Source organism: Perna viridis, chromosome 5, assembly GCF_037379345.1.
Source record: "Perna viridis isolate PV_CMFRI_1.1 ecotype Kerala chromosome 5, ASM3737934v1, whole genome shotgun sequence".
Taxonomy (NCBI): Eukaryota; Metazoa; Mollusca; class Bivalvia; order Mytilida; family Mytilidae; genus Perna; species Perna viridis.
In genome coordinates this window covers 23,256,690-23,277,910 of record NC_142449.1, presented here as the reverse complement: position 1 = coordinate 23,277,910, position 21,221 = coordinate 23,256,690, and the positions used below count along the sequence as shown (strand labels likewise).

At 32.0% G+C, this 21,221-nt stretch overlaps 1 protein-coding gene across 27 annotated transcripts in view; it reads left to right on the top strand.

Annotated features, from left to right (window-relative positions):
- Positions 1-21,221, top strand: part of LOC148616569 (uncharacterized) — a 31,384-nt gene that overhangs the window by 5,660 nt on the left and 4,503 nt on the right. For 4 of the 27 annotated variants that reach the window (XM_088583737.1, XM_088583741.1, XM_088583742.1 and 1 more), the window contains 19 exons: positions 1,378-1,422; positions 1,719-1,802; positions 3,051-3,092; positions 3,897-3,932; positions 4,160-4,219; positions 5,898-5,945; positions 6,906-6,947; positions 7,298-7,321; positions 8,860-8,901; positions 9,661-9,705; positions 10,237-10,266; positions 10,565-10,615; positions 13,029-13,067; positions 13,847-13,882; positions 14,206-14,238; positions 14,994-15,014; positions 16,770-17,063; positions 19,723-19,791; positions 20,998-21,024. In XM_088583737.1, the coding sequence (XP_088439863.1) occupies positions 1,378-1,422; positions 1,719-1,802; positions 3,051-3,092; positions 3,897-3,932; positions 4,160-4,219; positions 5,898-5,945; positions 6,906-6,947; positions 7,298-7,321; positions 8,860-8,901; positions 9,661-9,705; positions 10,237-10,266; positions 10,565-10,615; positions 13,029-13,067; positions 13,847-13,882; positions 14,206-14,238; positions 14,994-15,014; positions 16,770-17,063; positions 19,723-19,791; positions 20,998-21,024 (1,068 nt within the window). Of the gene's footprint in view, positions 1-1,377; positions 1,423-1,718; positions 1,803-2,216; positions 2,238-2,299; positions 2,321-3,050; positions 3,093-3,896; positions 3,933-4,159; positions 4,220-5,897; positions 5,946-6,905; positions 6,948-7,297; positions 7,322-8,859; positions 8,902-9,660; positions 9,706-10,236; positions 10,267-10,564; positions 10,616-13,028; positions 13,068-13,846; positions 13,883-14,205; positions 14,239-14,993; positions 15,015-16,769; positions 17,064-18,518; positions 18,618-19,722; positions 19,792-20,997; positions 21,025-21,221 lie in introns of those variants that run through there. The other 23 variants (XM_088583739.1, XM_088583743.1, XM_088583744.1 and 20 more) reach the window with 16 other exon arrangements.

The window sequence follows — 21,221 nt, the reverse complement described above, 5'->3', positions numbered from 1 at the left end:
TAGAGCTAGCATTTATTTACACTTTTTGTGTTTTGTTATTTAAAACATTCATTATCCTCATTTTTCATTCATGGGAGGATGGAAACATTTTAGATTTTTCATAATTTTATATACCTTTTATTTTCCCAATTCAAATCAAAGGTGAAGTAGTAAATTTGAAGAAAATAAAATCTTTTGAAATTTTATTCAACTATAATGCATTTTGAACTCTAGGGAGTATCGGTAATATTGTTCTTCAAGTTGATGTTTTGGTACGTATGGGTTTAAGGTACATTTGTACCTATAGTGAAAGTTCTTGCTCATCCGATACGGCAATAGACTCAATGTACCTTGTGTAAAACAATGTTTTGCAAAAGACTTTCATAGAAATCACAATTAAAACAATGCATTAATTTCTGGTAAAATCATTAATGTATGAGGATACCAAATTATCAAAAGGAAAAGAAATAAGGATATCAGAGAATCATAATTTATCAGAACTGTAGGATTTACCAGGATTTAACATTGCTTGAAATATCACTAACTACTAGTCTGGGGAAACCTGATCGATAAAAAACCCTAAACCAGTGTTAACCTCATTTGTTGTAGCTTAAAAGGTTGTCGGTTATCATACCTTTAATTGACTAAAATGCTAAAATATACATATCTGAATGTAACTTCTAGCATGTTTTGGTAGAATAGTTTTTATTTGTATAATTTATTAGAATTGCATGAATCCTAGTTGCTTGACTGGTCGTTTGTTTATAATAGATTTTATTGTTACGCATATAGCTATCAAATTTATAGTGTTATTGTAAAAATTGAATCATTTCAATCCATATTTTGAAGGAGACAAGTTGAAATTTAATTTCTTTGTTTTTATAATACTCAACGATACACAAAATAAATATTAATCTTATTTTTATGATGGGAAAAATGGTCTTATCTGTATTTTATAATTGTATGTAAGAAAGGAAGTGAATGAGCACATCCTTGCATACCACCATTATTTACATATTAAATGAAGAATCTCGGAATAAAAGTTGCCTTATTTCTATTTATTTAATACACATTTGTATCAGTCAAATTGTAGACTTTGCTTGGAGCATCCTTATTTATCGTTTTTCTTTTTTTTTTTTTTTTTTTTTACTTTTTTTTTACCTTGTAAGCTTTTATCGACCATTTTGTCGTATTAAATATAGTATTCTTTATTTTTTGTAGGTTTGAAATTACAGCTTTTTATTTGCAGCGTTATATATTTCCAGTTATTTACTCATAGGATCTCTTCTCAGGGGTCTTACCGTTCACATCATAAAACCTAAATAATTTTTACATGGTGTAACACATTACATCATTACTTACATAGATTAACATTAATGTTTATAAACTATATTTCAGTATATGAAAGAATCGACATACAGACATGACTTTGGGACAACAAAGGTATGGTTTTTTTGTTTTGTTTTTTTTTTGTGAAAAAAAAAGAACTATTGCCAAATATTTTGTTTTGAAATACGTTCAGATTTCTGATAAAGAAGCAAACATATTAAAGTTATACCAATAAAACCAATAAAGCATATTTGAAATAGAGCAATTTTTTGGTCAAAGATGGAATTAGTGTAATAAAAGGAATTTGTATGGCTTTTTATGTATATGAAACATTGTACCAGTGTTACTCTGTAAGCATTATTTGGCAAATAGGAATTTGTTTCAAGTTAAATAGATGGGTTTTGTTTCAGCAGGCAAATCTAAGGAGGACTTTACCTAACACCTATAACGACCTAGGCTACGATACGAGATATTATCGACCCAACCCAAGATGGGTATTATATGTTTGTTTTGATCTCCATCGTGGTGGATCATGACATCATATCCGGTCTTTCCATTTACTTCCGGTGTCATATTGTTCATTCTTATTTACATTTATTTGTGGTGTTTTTGAAAATATCATTTATTTTAACATAATTCATCGCTAAAATGATTTAATAATATTTCGTCATAATATTAAGACAGGAAGGCTTTACTTTAGAACTCTTTTCGTATAAAATAGCCATTCAAATCAAGGTCATCCCAACATTTAAGCATTTCCAATACGAAACTTTTGTGCTGAAGTGATTATGACCTATATAAAAACTAGCCTTTTAAATAACTGGGTCCTATAACTGCATGTTTCAAATGATAAAAATGATATAGACCTGGTCTAAATCAACAAATTATACTTTGCATTCATTCTTTAGGCATTAATCGATGCGTCTTCAGTATGTAAACAGCACCTTTTACTTTTTTTAAACTTTATTTTTTTTTTCTCCATGTAGCTGGTTAGGCCAACAATTCACATCACGTAATTTTTAATTTTTTGTATTTATTTTTCTATTATGCACTTTTTAATCTTAGTTACATTGTAAAATCTTATTAAGAATTATAAACAAATGTAACACAGAAATATTTCATTCAATATGCTACTGGTTACCTTAGAACACTCCCACTATTCCAGAAATAGCCATTTATCCACGTTTTGTAATTTCACATTATTTATTTTAGATGTGCATACTCTATTTTATTCTTCAAATTTCAGAGTTTAACACCAATGCGTGTTTCCAATTTGTCTACTTGCTTTATGTTTTGCTTATGAATATTTGCACTGGTTTGGAAAGAACTTCATTTTCTTGCTTTAAACATTGTACATAAGTGTTCATTTAATAAATATCACAACTTTGTAATTCATTTGTTGGCCTTATAATGTTTTAGTCACGATATTTTAAATAAGATATATTTTAAATAATTAATAAAGACAGAAACACTTTTTTGGGTTGTAATAAAAGAGAGAAATTTCAAAAATATCTTTTTAAAATTACATGCATTGATTACTAGTTAGTAAAGCGTTTCTTGAATCGGAACTTTTTGTTGTGCACAAAATGACGTTCGAACTTCTCAGGTCTATCAATGACCGAATGTTTGAATGAAATTAAAATTGCAATTCGCTTTTATAAGTAAAGAGACGTGAAATGCATTGATACATTATATATGTTGTTAATGTCATTTTAACAAATGTAAGCTTCTCTTTATTGTAGCAAGCTAGGGATGATATGAGAATACCTATCACTCAAAACGCGGTAAGCATTAGTTTATTAGATAGATAGTAACACATGATTAGTCGTAATATTATTCATATTTTTTTATGGCAATAGATTAGTTGGTTCAAAAGAAAGACTCGTCAAATGTTATGCGAAATTAAAAAAACAACAAAACAAAACAAAAACAAAAATATTTTCCCATGTTCAACAAACCACCATGTTTTTTTATTGTCAAACACAAATAATTAACATCGACAGAAGCCAATTAAATTATGACTGCACAACCAAAACACTTATTGCAAGGGAAAATTAAATAAAACAAACAAACAAACAAAACTCCATATATAAAATACATTAATGCAACGAATACTATGTAAATAAACAATCCAGAGCCCCCCCCCCCCCAAACTGGGAGTATGCCCTCCGCTTTTATAAAAATACCCACCAAGTTGGTTACATGATGTCAAGTTCGAGTGACAACTACAACCTTGAGAACAAATCTGTTCACATGGTGAAGATGGCATCACTATATCAATCAATCAATCAATGCGTTCATGATGTTGATTGTGATACTTTTGAAGTAATGACTTTGGTTTTGAAGCAACATAACACCAATCAAGACTGTATAATTCTCATGCACTATTCTATAAACGTAATAATTTCGGCGGTTAACTAATTTCCTCTAGTTTTTAGATGGAAAGATAAGCGCCGAAAGTGTCTGCAAACCGTAACAACGTAACAAAAGAATGAGATACAATTCAGCAAGATTATTTGCAATTCTTTTTCGTGCTTCAAGGTTCTTTTTAACATATTCGAAAATTCATGCTGTATATCTTTCTTTAGAATTACAACCAGGGGCCATACACGGACAGAGATAGGGTGAGTTAACACGAAATTTCTTTATCATTGAAAAAAAAATTCACGCATTTTTGTACAACATGCAAAGTTTCTGAAAGGGTAAATATATATTATTGTATACTGTATTTAAACACCTAAGTCCCAAACATTGTTTTTCATTTAAATCCGCTGTCTGGTTTTGTTATTGACACACCAGTCTTTTGTGTTCTTGTTCCATCCGAAGTCACGTGATATAATAAATATTACAGGATTACTTGTATTACCAAAATGGCCGAAATGATGACCGACCACTCTACTCAGATCGACCGGTATACCATTTACAATTTATATGTCCTAAATGTTAATGGTTTAGAACAATGCTATACTAACTACTAACCCTATTATTCAAAAGTGCAGGCTGTCAGTAGACAAGTAGTAAACTAATTGTTTCTTGAGTCTGTACAAGACAATTCAGATTAGCAGAAACTTTACAGCTTTGAGGTATTTAACTTTTTCTTTTAGCTGCTTATATGAATATTTCTGTTTACATCTCTTTCCTGTCAGACACATGTTTAATTTTGTTACTCTAAACCCTGAAGTTTTCTTTTTTCCGGAAAATTACTTCTTAAACTCAAAAGACTTACCCTTAACTTCGAAAAAAATCTTGGCTTCCCTACCTCTTTATTAAAAACTTACTCCAGTAAAGTCCGACTCATTATGGAAGATAATACATCAATCCTTGCCATTCATTCCAAATTATATGTGTCTTTTTCAAGGACAAGTTTATGCGCAGAAAATATTGTGAATTGTTACTTTAATAAAAGTGAAATGTTACAATGAACTTTTAAGTTATTGTATTTTTTTTTTTTTTTTTTTGAATCTTCTATACAAATCTTGCTCAAACCAGATATGTTTGAAAAATAATATTTTGGAGGATAATATTGTTGCTTATCAATTATTAAAAGTTCAACTCCATGTTCTGAGTATAGGGTATGTAAGTCTCGTCATGTGACTCCAAAATTCACGAAAATGGACCTAGTCTACTATTCTAAAGTATATAGATTTGTCATTTATAGAGTTCAATGTTAAAAGCAAAACATCTTTCATGCGTAAAAATTACCGTTAAAAAAGACAAATATTTATTTTTTTACATGATAAAAGTGTTAAGAAAAAACAGGTTATGCATTGTTATACAGCGTTTCGAGATCCTGGAGAAATAAATAATAAAATGCCGATCGGTCTTCCGTTTTCGATACGTTCTACATCGGAAATTACGTAAAGGAAATGAAACTAGCCGAGAACTACATACCCTATTCTAGAGGAAAGACTAAATCAATGGTTACCACATTTCTTGTGGTGATGTTGTGTTTTGATTCTTTTCTGTGTCATTTCAATACTAAAGTGTATTAAACTGTTCATTATTTTAATTTTTGAATACCTAATTTTTTGTTTATAAATAAATTCTATTTCAAATAATTCAAAGGATTTACCGGCACAAATCTTGGTGAATATTATATAAAGTTAGGTTAATGTTAAAGAATAATCAAGGGAACCAATGTTATAGCGGTAATCAAAAGAATGTAATCCAGGGACAAAGACCAGACATGGAAAACAGATCTACACAACAAAGAACATGAAGTAACTAAAATCATACATGCAAAGTAACAAAAGCAAATGAGCAACTCTGACTCCACTAAAAACTGGGAGCATGGACCAGGTGCACCGATACGGAAAGCGTCCTCTGCTTTTCTAGAAACACCCGCTGAGTTGCTCATAAAAAGTCAAGTCCGGGGTAGACGAAAGAGGAAAGGAAAACTATGACACGTTGAATAAATCAGTTTTCATGGCGCAGGTGGAAACACCATAACGACCCACGAGTTCATGATGACGACCATAAAACTTCAGTAGTGATGACTAGAGATTACATGAAACGAAACCCCATCGTATACAAATTACGTGATCTTCAGTTGACAAATGGTACTATAGATTCTAGTTTATGACTTTTAGGGATATCGAGGATTCGAAAGATATGATGGGTTACACACAGACCGACCGGTATAGTGTTTGATGTGTTCGTTTGTTTGTGGTTTTGGTACATTGCATTGTGTTCGTGAAGAACTCTTACTGAAATAAGCTTTGATTTTACAGTAAAGTTTTGCAGTAGTCTTGCTTGATTATTTTAAAATACTGTTGGACATATCTTAGATCAGCTTTTTTGACTGATACTTTGTTACATTTTCATTGAGATGCTTTCTTATATTTTGTGTTTTATTTAGTCTGATATGTAAAAAATGCGATGCCTTACCCGTGATTATAAATGCCCATAATTTATATCTGAATCCTACTGGTCTCGACATTCAAACGCTGTCTGATCTTGAAGAAGGTTAAGAATTTATTAAGATTTCGATTAACCCTTAATAGGATGAAATGTTTCAAGATTTACTGGTCATTTCGTCTTTATTGTGTTGGTGAGAGGTATTGAGTTCTCAGAACATTAGTCTTTTAGACATAGATTTATTAGTATACAAACTTTTCACTTGTGAATAGATAGATTATACCGACTCTATTTTAAATGAACTGTTTAATAAATCTGTTCGTTCAACAAACTATTTTCATGCTTAGTTTTCACTGAAAACTTTATATGTTTGAGCGGACCTTCCTAATGCAACATTCGTATTATCTAGAATCCAAGCATGGTCCTATATTATGCATTATAAATTATCGTTTTGTTTTCAATGTCGTAGCTTATTTGATTTGTTTATTTATTAGTTATTTTACCCGTTATTTGAATTTATAACTCCTTTTATTTCAAAGACATTAACTTGAATCTTATAAAGAACGTAACATATTAAATTATTTGAAGAAATATTTTTTATAAGAAGCAAGCTATTTCGGTTGTCTACCTTTGAACTAAACGGTATTTATTCTTATAAATATATAACTTCAACAGCCAAATGATTTCGTTCATTTAATCTTTCGCATGAAATTATAAATTATAATCATTAAATTTTGTAGAGATATGACAGATTTGATGACAGAAACGGGCCTTCAGATAGGGTAAGATTTGATATTCACTAATATTTAAGTAGAAAGATTATCAAAAGTAATGAGGCCAAAGTTAAAAAAAACTGAAAACTAAACCAGAAACTTTGATTAAGTTTCAAAACAAACACATGTTATAAGTGCAGCGTAGGAGTGAACCGAATATGTAACGAAAACACTGCTCAGTTGCTCTTTTCATATATTACAATTCAAAATAGCTAGATGGAAAAGACACGATTTTTCAAGCTTTTCTAAGTACAGGTAAGTTTATACTTGTTCCTTTCGACACTACAATTTTGTCTCCTTACAATTACGATGAAATAATTATAATCAGAGTTAAGTAAAATGCATTTGTACCTTTGTAGAGACTAGATCCATACGACAATAGAGTAAGTAATTATTTTCGAAGTATAAACGAGTTTGTTGATGACTCTTTCAATTTTGTCTTTGTAATTTCCTTTTATCCTGTAAATAAGGGTGTTTAGTTTACAGATGATTATTTTAAATCACCAATTGTTTGTCATGCGGCTTGCATCTCAAATTATTTTCATAATTACTGTTACATTATGGTCTTCGCGATTAATATCAAAGTAATTGACCCTATGTGTCGCCAAAACATGTAGCATGTAATCTGTGGACACTAGTATATTTAATGTACGTGAGCATTTTTTGAACAACCAGATATTTGATATGAGGCTGACTTTATAGTTGATCTGATCCGAAAGAAAGAATATCGTTTGGCTAGATCCTTTAACCTCAGTTTCCGCTATGTAGATGACGTATTATCTTTAAACAATCCTAATTTCGGGGATTTGATACATTGCATCTACCCCAAAGAACTTGAGAATAAATGATACTACAGACACCGTGAAGTCAACCTCATATCTTGACCTACACTAAGAAAACGATGGTAAAGGAAAACTATTGACCAAACTTAACGACAAACATGATGACTTTTCATTCAAAATTGTCAACTTTCCTGTCATCTGTGGCAACATCCCTTCGGCTCCTGCGTATGGAGTGTTCATATCACAACTCATACATTATGCCAGAGCTTGCCGAAACTACGCAGACTTTTTTGTATCGCGCTAGAACTCTAACAAGTAGCCTTCTGGAACAGGGTTATGTCGATACAAGATTGAAGTCATCACTACAGGAGTTTTATGGTCGTCATCATGAACTCGTGGATTGTTATGGTGTATCCATCTGCACCATGAAAACTGATTTATTCAACGGGTCATAGTTTTCCTTTCCTCGTTTGTCTACCCCGGACTTGACTTTTATGAGCAACTCGGCGGGTGTTTCTAGAAAAGCAGAGGACGCTTTCCTTACCGGTGCACCTCGTCCATGCTCCCAGTTTTTAGTGGAGTCAGAGTTGCTCATTTGCTTTTGTTACTTTGTATGTATGATTTTAGTTACTTTATGTTCTTTGTTGTGTATGTCTGTTTTCCATGTCTGGTCTTTGTCCCTGGATTACATTCTTTTGATTACCGCTATAACGTGGGTTCCCTTGATTACTCTTTGACAAAAAGTGTACTTGTTGTGAGACACATGTTCTTCTGGTTTCAAAGTATTTCGCTGGTACTTTTGACACACACACACACATATTTTAATAAGTTAATGTTTTGATTAAACAGGTCCTTTTAAAGAAATGCACCCAAAGCATGAAAATTGAAGGAACCGAACAAAAACTCATCTACTTACATGAAGTTATCATTTTTATTAACAAACACACATGAAATCAACAGTAAGAATTAAATATTCACACGCCAATAAATTACAGTAGTGTATTATTTTTAGGGGAATTAACCCTTCATCATTATAATAGCAGATGCAGCATTTGTTTCCATATTGAAGGAAAGTTTGTTTAATGATTAAATGCGTCAATTGCATGGTCGGTTTTATCATTTGACTTCTATAATTTCAGGGATCTGATATGTATGGAGGTCGAGGTGCCATGACAGACAGGGTATACATATATATCTATAATACAATCAGTATAAATATAAATAATATTTATTGTAATGCATTGGTTAAGGAAAAGGTCTACATGTTAACAACGACAAGAGACCATTTCAGATTAAATAAAAACAAGGGATCAATAAAGTCTTCATCGAAGAATGGCATTGCATTTCGAAATTATCAGGCCTATTTCCCAAAAGTGATGACCTATGGGTGCAATAATGCGCTTAGAAAATTGATCGAAGGAATGTTATTTCTGCTTATTGACTTTATTAGTCATAGTTGATCATTGACTTGACAAAAATTATGTATTGTTGTATATAAAAGGTCTAATCAAAGATAGACCCTATGAAAAAAAATTATCAAAACATCAGAACGTTAATTGATTCAAAAATGGTCAGAAAAAGGGAAGTTTACGGGTGTATGATTTTTGATAACTATTGAAAGTCATTCATAATAGGTTGATATTAGGAGAAAGCATGTCCTGCCTACCCTACTGGAACTCCTTCGTCCACCGTAGGTTTTTAGTAGTAGGTTTAGTAAGTATAACGAGAATAGGTATGGCATATATGTCAAAGAGACAACAATCCGACCGGGATGAAAATGTCAGCCCATGGCCACCTACCGGTCTTCAATGAAAGACGAAGCAACCCTAATTCCTCAAGGCAGTCTACATCTGGTCCCAAAACATTACAATACAAAGGTACAGTTGTTGCTTTTTTTTCTAATATCTTCTTTACATTTTAGTATTTGTAATTTTTTGTAGGGTGACTATGGCAGAGGCAGAATGGAAGATAGATATGAGGGACCTGTAAGTGATTTTTTCTTTTTTTCATGAATTATTGAAATGTTGGAAATATTTAATAAATCAGTATTCTAATATAAAATATTTTATATTAATACATTGAAAAGGAGGACTTGGCCTAGAAAACTTGTAATGTTTGACTTTCATTACAAGAAAATTTGAGTTTTTTTTCGGTTTACAATAAAAAGAAAACCTGCTATCTCCTACCAATATCCCGATAGCATATTGCTTCTGGTTCTAAATTGGAAACGAACCACTGCCCCTCTAACAAGTAATAATAAGTACGAATTTGTGGTTCACTTATTAAAAAAACTATGATTGATAAAAATCACACAATTCTACCATTGTTTTACTGAATTTCACAAGATGAACGATTTCCCCGAATCATTAGGGGATATATTAGCCAATCTCAAACCATTGTTTGTCTTAAAAGGGGTCATTTCTTTCTCATTGTGTTTTTATAGCTAGTTGTTGAAATGTCTATTACTGTTGTCCTTTTCCTTTAGTAATAAAGACTTTCTTTGATTTTTCTTTAAGAGAGAAACGAACAGATCTCCAGAACGATATGTAAGTTTACTGTATATGATGAAACCAACATGTTTTGATGGGGAAATCGTTAGTAGTCAACTTTAAAATTCGTTGATAAATTTTATGTTTTCGTGGACGTAAGAAATTAACTAAATACAGTATTGTGGTATTCTTAATAATATAAAAAAAGCACAAGGTTCCGAATAGTTTTATATACATCAGTAAACACATATTGTTTTGCAATTATGCTCCTTTTAGTAATGGCATTATTGTATTTACTTTTGTCTTTCTCTTATCTTTTCGTATGCAAATACTGACTATTTTATATGTTCAACAGAGGTATGGCGAACGACCAGCAAACTACGAGCAAGCCGACATTTATGATAAGGTGAGACATAAATGTATCCATATAAAGTATCGTTATATACACTTTTTGTTACTTAACTGTATTCGGTTTTGAGATGTAAGAGAGCAATCGAGGGAACCAAGATTCTAGCAGAAATGAAAAAAAAAATGTAACCCAGGGACAAAAATCAGACATGGGAAACACAAAACAAAGAACATAAACCAACCAAAATAATACGAACAACACAACAAAAGTAAATGAGTATCTGGGAGCATCCATGGACCAGGTGCACCGGTACGGTATGCTTCCTCTGCCTTTCTAGATATTTTATTTTCGCCGAGCTTCTCATTGAAAGTTAAGATCGGGGTAGACGAAATAGGAAAGGAAAACCGAAACGCTGAACAAATTAGTTCTCATGGCGCAGATGAATACGAGTTCGTGATGACGACCATAAATTTTCTGTAGTGATGACTTCAATCTTGTAGCGTCATAACCCTTTTCCAGAAGCCTAACTGTAAGAAGTCTAGCGCGACACAAAAGTCTGCGTAGTTATGGAAAGCTTTGGCATAACGTAGACGTTATAATATGAAAACTCCATACGCATGCACTGAAGGGATGTTGCCACATGGTCAGGAATGTTGATAATACGGAATGAAATCTCATCACGTTTGACGCGATCGTATAGTTTGGTCAATAGTTTGCCTTTACCATCCATCTCTAAGTGTAGGTCAAGATATGATGCTGACGTCAGTCTTAAAAATCGCCCTTAAACATGTCAAAGGAGGTCCTTCAGGTTGGCTTTTTTTACACGTCCACTTGTCATGCAGATGGTTATATCATGCCACTTCATCCGCAATAAAAAAAGAATTTGGAATTCATACAGCAGTAAAAAAATGTCTCTAAAATAGTAACACTACAATGTTTATTTGTTTGACTATTTGACTTCCTAAAGCTGAAAATGGAAATGTCTCTCCCTACTGTATCACATAAATTAGAATTATATCGGAAATGCTTTACAGATTTGAAATTTGTTATGTGCTTTTTTTTGCAAAATTTTCACACCTATGGTAGCCAAGTACAATTTAATGTGCATATCATGAAAATGCGATTATTTTTGGTTAATCGGTTCACTTTAGAACACTTTGTTTAAGAAACACATGCGCACACGAAGTACGCAACAGGAACTGTTTTTCTTCTAACAGCATAACCCTGTTCCAAAAGCCTAATTTTTATACGTCTAGCGCGGTACAGAAAGTCTGCGTAGTTACGGCAAGATCTGGCATAGGGTATCATTTGTGATATAACTCCATACGCAGGTGCTGAAGGGGTTTTGTCACAGAAAGAAAAGTTGACAATATGGAATGAAAAGTCATCGCGTTTGTCGTACAGTTTGGTGAATAGTTTTCCGTCGATCTCTAAATGTAGGTCAAGATGTGAGGCAGACTTCATAGTGTCTGTAATGTCGTTTATCTTCAGTTATCTGGGTAGATGCGAGGTAATAAATTCCCGAAACTAGGATTGTTTAACGATAATATGTCATCTATATTGCGGAAACTGAGATAAAATGATGTTCCTTCCTTTAGATGTGACCAGCTATTAAGTCAGCCTCATAAGAGTGAAGAAATATGTCTACGAGTAGTGGAGCACAATTCGTTCCCATTGGAATGCCGAACGATTGTTGAAAAACGCGTCCACTACACTGGGTACATATTTTGTCAATAAAAAATTCCAACATTTTGAAAACATCCTCGTCGGTATATTTGGAAAAGACATGGTATTCGTCCATCCGTTCATAATATCTTTGTTACAGTTTTCTCTGACACAGAATTTTTTCACAGGTATGTCATATGGTGGCATTCTCTTTAAAACTAAAGCAACATCGACTTCCTGTTTGACGACTTTGTTTACAAATGTATAACTTGTTACTGGGATGGAGAGTGGCGTTAATCTTAATGAACTTGTCTCATATTTTTCAAGTTTTAGTTTCTTGTCATGTTTTTAACTCTAATCATCAGTTTGACAGTTATAGATGTCAAATGTTTATCGTGCTGAAGTCTTCTTAGGCATTGTCCTCTATGTCTTAATCTGCTATGTAACAATTTTCACAGAAATGCATATTGATTGGTCAGTAAAATATACCAGGGATGTCTTTCTTTTATTTAAATAATCAACGATTTATGTTATCATGGTTATGTCTCGATTGATAGTGTTTGTTTGTAAAACGTCGTATGAATATGTAAATTTGGGTTTTATGTACAATGAAACCTGCCTAAACCATTTTGGACTAAGAGATGTGTTGTGTTAAGGCAACTGTTTCAAAAGGTACTGAAATTGTTATGTTGGACTTTCAAAATATTAGGTTTACACATGCTACCGGTTAATCTAGGGTTTGATTTAGACAGGTTTTACGTATAACCCCTTAATGTTTACTCTCATGCTTATATCTGATTTTCAGTACGGCAACAACAGAACAACCCAGAAAGATTATGGCGACGTAAGTCATATTCAATTATTTTTACAGTACCATTTCATTTATGCAGATCTGTTATTAAAACAAAGATAGCCAACTCATATCCTCGCTTTATTAATACACAAATCTGGTTAAGATTTTATTTGGTGAACTGTATGATAACTGTGCTATGTTTCGTATTTCAATTATATTATTGTTTCAACAAATTAACCATTTCCGAGTATCAATATATAAAAGTGATTGAAAATATTCCGGACACCAATGACCCCAGTGGAGCCTTAAATTTCACGGTTGCTTTCACATATGCCCAATGAAATGTGAGGTTGTAAATTACATCGGTTATGTTGCCAAGGTTAGGCATCATGAATGTCACATTATGTCAAAGCGAACTCAATACCGACTGCGTCGGAAAAAAACAATTTATAACAAAATCGACAATTTACCTAAGGCTAGGATTGTCTCCCTTTACACGTGTACTTCATTAAAATATCTTTAAATTTCCCTATATGAATAAGTTTTTTTGTGATCTCTCTTGGTAAATTTAGTTGATTTCAAGGAGTGTACCTGAATGACTCTGTGACTGTATTCAGAAACTAAACTCAGATATATCTAATATGACAACTTACAAAATCCATGTACTCTAAAATATTGCTAGATCCAATACATTGTATCATTTTTACAGAAATCATATTTTATATCATATGAAGGTTTTGAATATGGTAAATATTTTTGGTCAATATCTAACCCCTGCAAACCTATTGAAAATTGTTCGTGGTTTGTTTATAACTTCATTTCCTTCACAGTTCAACCAACAAAGAGTAAGAGCTCCAGTTGACAGAGTAAGTAGAACTTTTACCGGAAAGTAAAAATCGTTATGGAAAAGTAAATTATAATAGTATGTTGTCGTTTTCAATAATCAGTATTGGTATTTGATTTCTTATTGCAGAATCTATTTAAAATGAAATTAAAATATAGAAATGTATATCTGCATCTAATCCCTTTGTAATCATTTTTGTTTAAAAAAAAATATCACACTCTAGCTGTTGCCAACACAAGATTTCCTGAAAAGACTACTGGTTGAATCCTTCTTTTTATTCTTTTTTTCAATGATTTTCAATGTTAATACGATATGATTACACAATGCACTTACTTTTCATTCCAGCCTCATGCATACAGAGGAAAAGTGGACGAAGAGGTAGGTCAAATACATTATCTCCTTATTATATACACCATTAATCGGTGCCCGTCCGTCAGTCCACACTTCTTCCGATAACTTACATACCGCTTTGATGGTTTTAATGTAATTGCGGTATAATGATTGTCTTCATTAAAAGACCCCCTGTTGTTTTTCATCCGTTTTCCTTTTTTGTTTAGAAGGAAATGGATTTAAATATTAGAAAAATAAAAGAGTATAGACGTACGGTGTGCCCAGCATTCCGTTTTGTTAATCTTGTTAATCTACGGTTGTAACATTGTTTAAGGCAGAGAAGACAGCTTAACATTTACCTAATGTTTGTTGTTTCATCGTAATGATTTACAACTTAATCAAAAAACTGAAACGAGGTTATTTTATCGTTTTTTGTATCAATAAATACATCAAAATCAGTATTTCGTTAATAGATAAAATATTTAAGAAATTATTTTGTTTACTTTTGGAATTAACAGAACTTATTTGATATTACAGAATGAGTTCTGTAAGCCAAAATTCCAAGACAATGGAAAGTTTTCTTCCAAAACAAATATAACCTCATTTTTACTGTTATGAGTGCATAAATTCGAGAAACTTTGAAATGCTGTACGTTAACCATTTCTCTATATCTACTCGATTGTGTATATGTATATACTGCTATTTTAACGTTATATTCCGTCCTTGCACATAAATTAAACAAACTTTCCAATCTTGGTGTCCTCTTTTTTTAACCAAAACAGAAACTTTTTTTTTCTTTCCAGATCGATGCTTTCCACAATAAGGTAGGACAAACTGCTGGCATTTATTTATGTTCTCGGTAGTAGGCAAATGGTTTAGATACATAATGCTTTTTATTTTGTTGCCTATGGTTCCTCTTCCTGTCTAATTTTGGCTATGGTCGAGAGGCTTGTTAAAGCATACATGCTTGTGACTTACATTCCTTAATGTGCAACAGTTTTTCAATACATTTTATTATTTAAAAAAATTATGATTTTGATACTTGTAATCAGATTTGATATTTGAAGTTGTTATGCTGCTGCAAGACACTCATGTAAGGTGAAAATAGATGCCACAATACCATTTCCTCGTCGTCCAATAGGTAGCCTTTTGATGATATTTTCGTTCTTTTGGGTTTTTGCCTCTGATATGTACGCCATACTTATTCTCGTTATAAGTATAGGTCACCTTTTTGTGTTGTCTAAAATTAAAAGCTGGTGTTTATTTCATAATTACAAGGTTACATTTTAACTTGTGTTAATATAAAAAAGAAAACTTTCATTTGCTTATGTTTCACCATTGAATATTTGTGATCTTTTTGCTGTGGCTACTTAAGAACAATACAAACCATGGTATATAGCATTTAAAGCTAGAATCAAATCATATACTATGTGCATTACAATGTAAACCAATCTGAACGTTGCTGAATGGTTGGAAATAAGAGCTATATTAATGATAAAAGTACATCTACTAATAACTAAATTTTAAAAATCTACAATAACCCACTCACTGAAAGAAATTTACAACTATCGTTTTGGTTCATGTAGCCAACTTTTAAGTATATCAATTCAAACGCATGATTATTATGTGAATGTATTTGAAAAGATTATTTTAAAGTGATAATCTTTTATATCTATCTTTTATTCCATTTTGTTCCTTAGATGGATTCAACATTTTATGGTCACGGAGTTGTTTAATGTGATTGCTTTTCTATCAGCTGATTCACAATAAGAAATGCAAATATCTTTATTGCATTTTGCATATACACTGAACAGTATTTCAAAGAAGTTAATCAATTTCTTTCTCTACGATGTAATGTTGATGATTTGAATTACTTTCATTTGTCATTGCACATCAAAGAACGGTATATATGATATTGTACCTAAACATCCAGTGTTTTCTGTGCTATTTAAATTTCTTCAATCTTTTTCTGAACTTTTAGCTTTTGTATTTAACCATAGGTATAATACTGAATAATTGATGCCCTTTCTTACATAGCAAATTGTGTATGAAAAATGTATTAATATATTTGTATGGTTGGATATCAAAATATCTTTTCATAACAAATATATAGAAAGAAAATACCTTTTATCGGTGACTGTTGACATTTATTGAATTTACCTTTGCGAGCTGTAAATATCCCTTGACAACATACAAGAGTTTTATATCTGGTTTCTGTCTTCATCAGAAAACCGATATCAAAACAGGAAATAAGCAGGGGATCAGTAAGCCAAAAAATGGCGGAAAGTCACAGGACCTATGATACACGGCTTAGGTTTCTGGAGAGAGATATTGTGGATCAAAGAGGAAAGCTTGAAAATTTTGATACAAGAAATGACACTCATTCGGCCAAATTAAAACGTTTAGAACGAGATCTAAATGAAATGAAGGCTGAAAATGAGGCATTATTTGATGAAGTGGTTAATTTAAAATCGGATGGAATTAGAAGCAGATTGGACAACGAATATAGATATGAATATCCGCGAAAAGTCAAGGACGAATGTCGTGATAAATACAAATACCCAAATTCTCCATTACAGCACAATAACCAATGGCTGAACCATGATAACGATAAAAGAGACACTGACACGAATACATTCCAAAATATAACACCAGAGGAAGAAATTCCCGAATCTTTGCGCCTGCATGGATATTATCGATTTAAAGCCATTCCATATCAAAGGCAGATGCTCTTAAACGATAATTATGAACTAATTTCACCGCGAGGTGCTGCTCAACGTCAAAAGGAGCATGATAGAATTGAAATGCATGAAGGCAATTTCAAACCATATGCTTCACCGACATTCCACAAACATTTGACAAATAGGGATGCGGTAAGCCCGCCTTTGAATATCAAATATTCGTTTGCTTTTAGTGTTAACATTAACTTTTGCTTTTTAGTCATTGCGTTGAATTAGTAAATAGCTATTAAACTTTTAATCTTAATTAGATTAGATTTTTATTTTAAATTTCCATATATGTATTTACCATTCAGTTTGCAATAAAACTAACATACTAGTATTAAAGCAATGTTTGTCACACATTAGGTAAATATTTAAATCAAAGTATACGCAATATTTTAAAGCTAGCGAATGCGTTATCTCTCTACATGAGGAATAAAAAGTTCGAAGATCTACTGTTATTCAAATATATTTAAGACTATTTGTGCTTCTTCCTACATCATGGTGCTACAAAAGAGTCTCTCTCTCTCTCTCTCTCTCTCTCTCTCTCTCTCTCTCTCATAAATCACCCAAAACAAAACAAATTCTCTCCAATGATGACATTAAGTATTTGGGAGAGCTGCATACAAACAAATTCACGCATTACAACAAACAATTCTTCCTTAAAAGTATTATCTTAGACTATCTTTCTGATCATTTTTAATTGTATTGAAAGAAATATCCTGTCGTCTTGAAACCAGCGATGAATGGAGAACTACTTGCATGTATGCTTTAATAGCTGAATATTTGAACAATTAAGTAGCATTCCAGATAAGAATCATGCAAAATGTGATACGTGCTAGTAGAGCCTGCATGTTATTATTTTTTTTATATTTTGTTTAAAATGCGTAAGTACGCAGAAAATTACATGTGGCTTTGGAGGTAAAAACTATATGGAATGTTTTGTAGAATTCGAAAGTAGGAGAGGCAACTCTTTATTTGATACTGAAGTACAATAGAAAGAGTAAACAAGGGAACCAAGATTATAGCGGTAATCAAAAGAATGTAATCTATTGGATTTTTTATGTTAGTTATTCCCTGAGAGCAGACAGGTTGGAATAAATAATTACACATTCCATCATAAACACCTATAAAGCAGATTGTGAAAAAAATAAAAATATGTAGCCTTTTTCGGAGTGTATCACATATAACAGAATTTGCATGATACTTACTAAGACTGCTTCTTAATGTGTAGTGATATTTCCCTTTTGAAAATAACATGTGATACTTTGAAAGCTATATGACTTGAACATTTTAAACTGGCTGGTTTGCTTCTTGCATTAATCATATTGTGTTTTAAATTGTAAACTGTAGACCGTTTTGTTTCTATATTTTTGAATCTGAAATAAGTTTTGAATTTCAGGAAATTTTCGATTTCAGCTGATATTTTCATTTTAAATGTTTAGGTCTTTAATATAAGCTTTAAGTTGCAATGAAAGCAAATGCATTTTTTTCAGCTTTTTAATTTTTGCAATGTGGGCTTGATATAAAGTACTTTTGAAATGCTTATAATCATTTAAATTCAAAATCATTATGGAAAGCAGTATCAAATGCTTCCTGATACTTTAGGCACACAAAGGCAATAGTAGACCTGATTCCCTCGCTACCCTCAGCACCGTCGATGGTCCTTTGATCGATGAACTTTATCTCAGACCTGAGGAAATGAAGGTTTGCTCGCTTGCTTCTCTGCTTGAGTAACTTGTTTGTAGAACTGTTTCACGATTTAGTAATGGACTATAAAGATTGGATGTGATGAAAGTGTGCATTTCACAACCATGGTGTAGGTTGCTTTAAATATGCTTTGATGATCAAGTCTTTGGTTTCTTTCCATGTTGTACATTATTCTGTTGCATTTAGCACATCCTTTATTTGCTTTACAGAAGAGTGTGTTGAATTTCTTTTTCCGTTGTGTATATTTGGTAAATGTTTGACTTTAGCAACATTCAGATAGGCCACCAACAAAAGTATGTCAAGGAATACTTTTATGATTTATATTTTGACTTTTGCGTTATTCAAATGTCACACTAGGTTTTTCTTCATAGAAGTTGTCAATGTATTTCGTTACAAATATTTAGGTGAAAAGATGATCTGTTACAAGCAAAATGTTACTATATATATCTATCACACGGAAGTGGTGCAGCCTTCTTAACCATTCACTGGTGTAGTATAGAGTAGGTTAGGTCCATACGTAGTTGAAAGGCACGAGCACGGTCCTAAATGCATTTTAGACTAGGCTTCATGTGTTTAGTTTAGAGAAGGTATATCGATCATGTTATACTCTCGCCGCTGGAAGTGTTCAATTTGAATCTACGTATGGAATTCTGGTAAAGTACATTAAATTCAAATATTGATTATGATGAAACTTTAATATGTACAGTTAATTATATGATACACGGTGATGTTGTTTTGTTATCGAATAATGGAACTAGAAAACATAAACGTCCAATCGATTATATCTAACTTAATATAATAAATAAATTTACGATAGAGATTTTTTTCTCCATTGACTAACACTTCCTCCCTGTGGTTATTACTGCTACAGAGCTGAAGTGCTATGCTTCGCGCAGATAGTGTTAGCTCTGACATTATTTTAAAATTCGTTGTTTCATTTAAAAAAACACGAAACGAATTTCTCTAAAATGTTGGGTGCACATGTGCGATTTTAAAATACTTTATGATTTTACGTGTAATGAAATGAAAATCTTCAAGGGTGGTCGTTGTCCAACGATTTTATTGTACAATTCTTTATCGAAGATGACAATATGTCTTGCAGGTTCGACACAGAAATATGGAATATGCTTACGATCAACAACAACGTTTACCCCTCAATATAGCACCACAGGTAATTACTCTCAGCTGGTAGGCTTTGGCCTATCATATCCGATAGTTTCTTTCACGTGTGTCATATCAATGACCATTGGATTTACTCGCTCTTAAACATACAACAGTGACATCTGTCTAATCCAAACCCTCAATAAACCGCAAACCTTTCTTAACAAGACATTTTAGGCCCCTTCAAATCGGTATTAACCTTGTTTAACCATACAGCTGTCTACACCGAACAAATTATTTTATCTAAATGCAGTTCTGTTTAATTCTCGGAGATGGGAAAACAGACAAATTATTGAAGCAATTCAAATGTTTTGGGTACTTTGGTTTTCAAAGCTGTTATTACATTAGTACCTATGGCAATTGACCAAATGCACTATAATTATAAAACTTTTTATTCAATTCTTCATTACTACCAAACGCTAGTCATGCAAGAATGTTTAAGAAAATGGGATTAGAAAAATGAAAATACAGAAGTAGGAGATGTAAGGCTTTATGATGGCTTCTGTCTATGAGTTTGCGCAAGTTTTGTTTTTATGTGAGTCATTTCACAGAGATTGGAATTAGATGAGCACTTCTAAAATATTCACCATACTATATTTGATAATGACTAATATTGATACTTTTCATGTTTGCACTGGCTTACATTAGTGATAACATATATATTTTGTACCTGTAAATAAAATTTACTTTTTGTTGAAACATTTTACATCGAAATATGTTGTTCGTTGTTATCTTTCTTCTTTCCAAAAAAAGTTAAGTGAAATGTATTTTCAATTGCATCTTCTGGTCGTACCAAACACATTTCACTTTAAGTCCAAAATAATTTTCTAAACATTGTTTATTCATGAAAGAAAATCTTATTAGGCTTAATGGATTTGTGTCATCGTTGTGATTGGAACAATTGAAATAGTATTATCGTAGTTACTATTGCAACTATCGATTTTTCAAAAAACGGAAGTCTGATTCATTTATACACAAAATGTGTATTAAATTTTATGATAAGTAAAAGGATTAATTTGTGAAATAGAGCCCGCAAAATCACAACAATTGGTATTGCATAACAAGTCCATGCCACCATTACTCCAAAAGATTTTTCTTAAGCAAATTGATCTAAATAAATGAAAAATGATGTAAATAATAACATAAAAAATATAGGTGCACTAGCTGCGAAAATAATTCAAAAGTCATGTCAATATGTTTATATATATATTTACAGCGTGACTACAAGCACAACATTCAAAGGGTGAGTAACTATATCCTATGTAAAATATGCATATATGATGTGAAAGAAAAGAACAATAGAGCATGTATAAATGGTGGAATCGATCCCTTTTCTCTGAAACACTATAAGGATACTAAAAACATGTAACAGGCAAAGAAGAAATAGCACAACACCACGAAATAAAATTGTACAAACACAGAAAAACGTACAGCACCTAT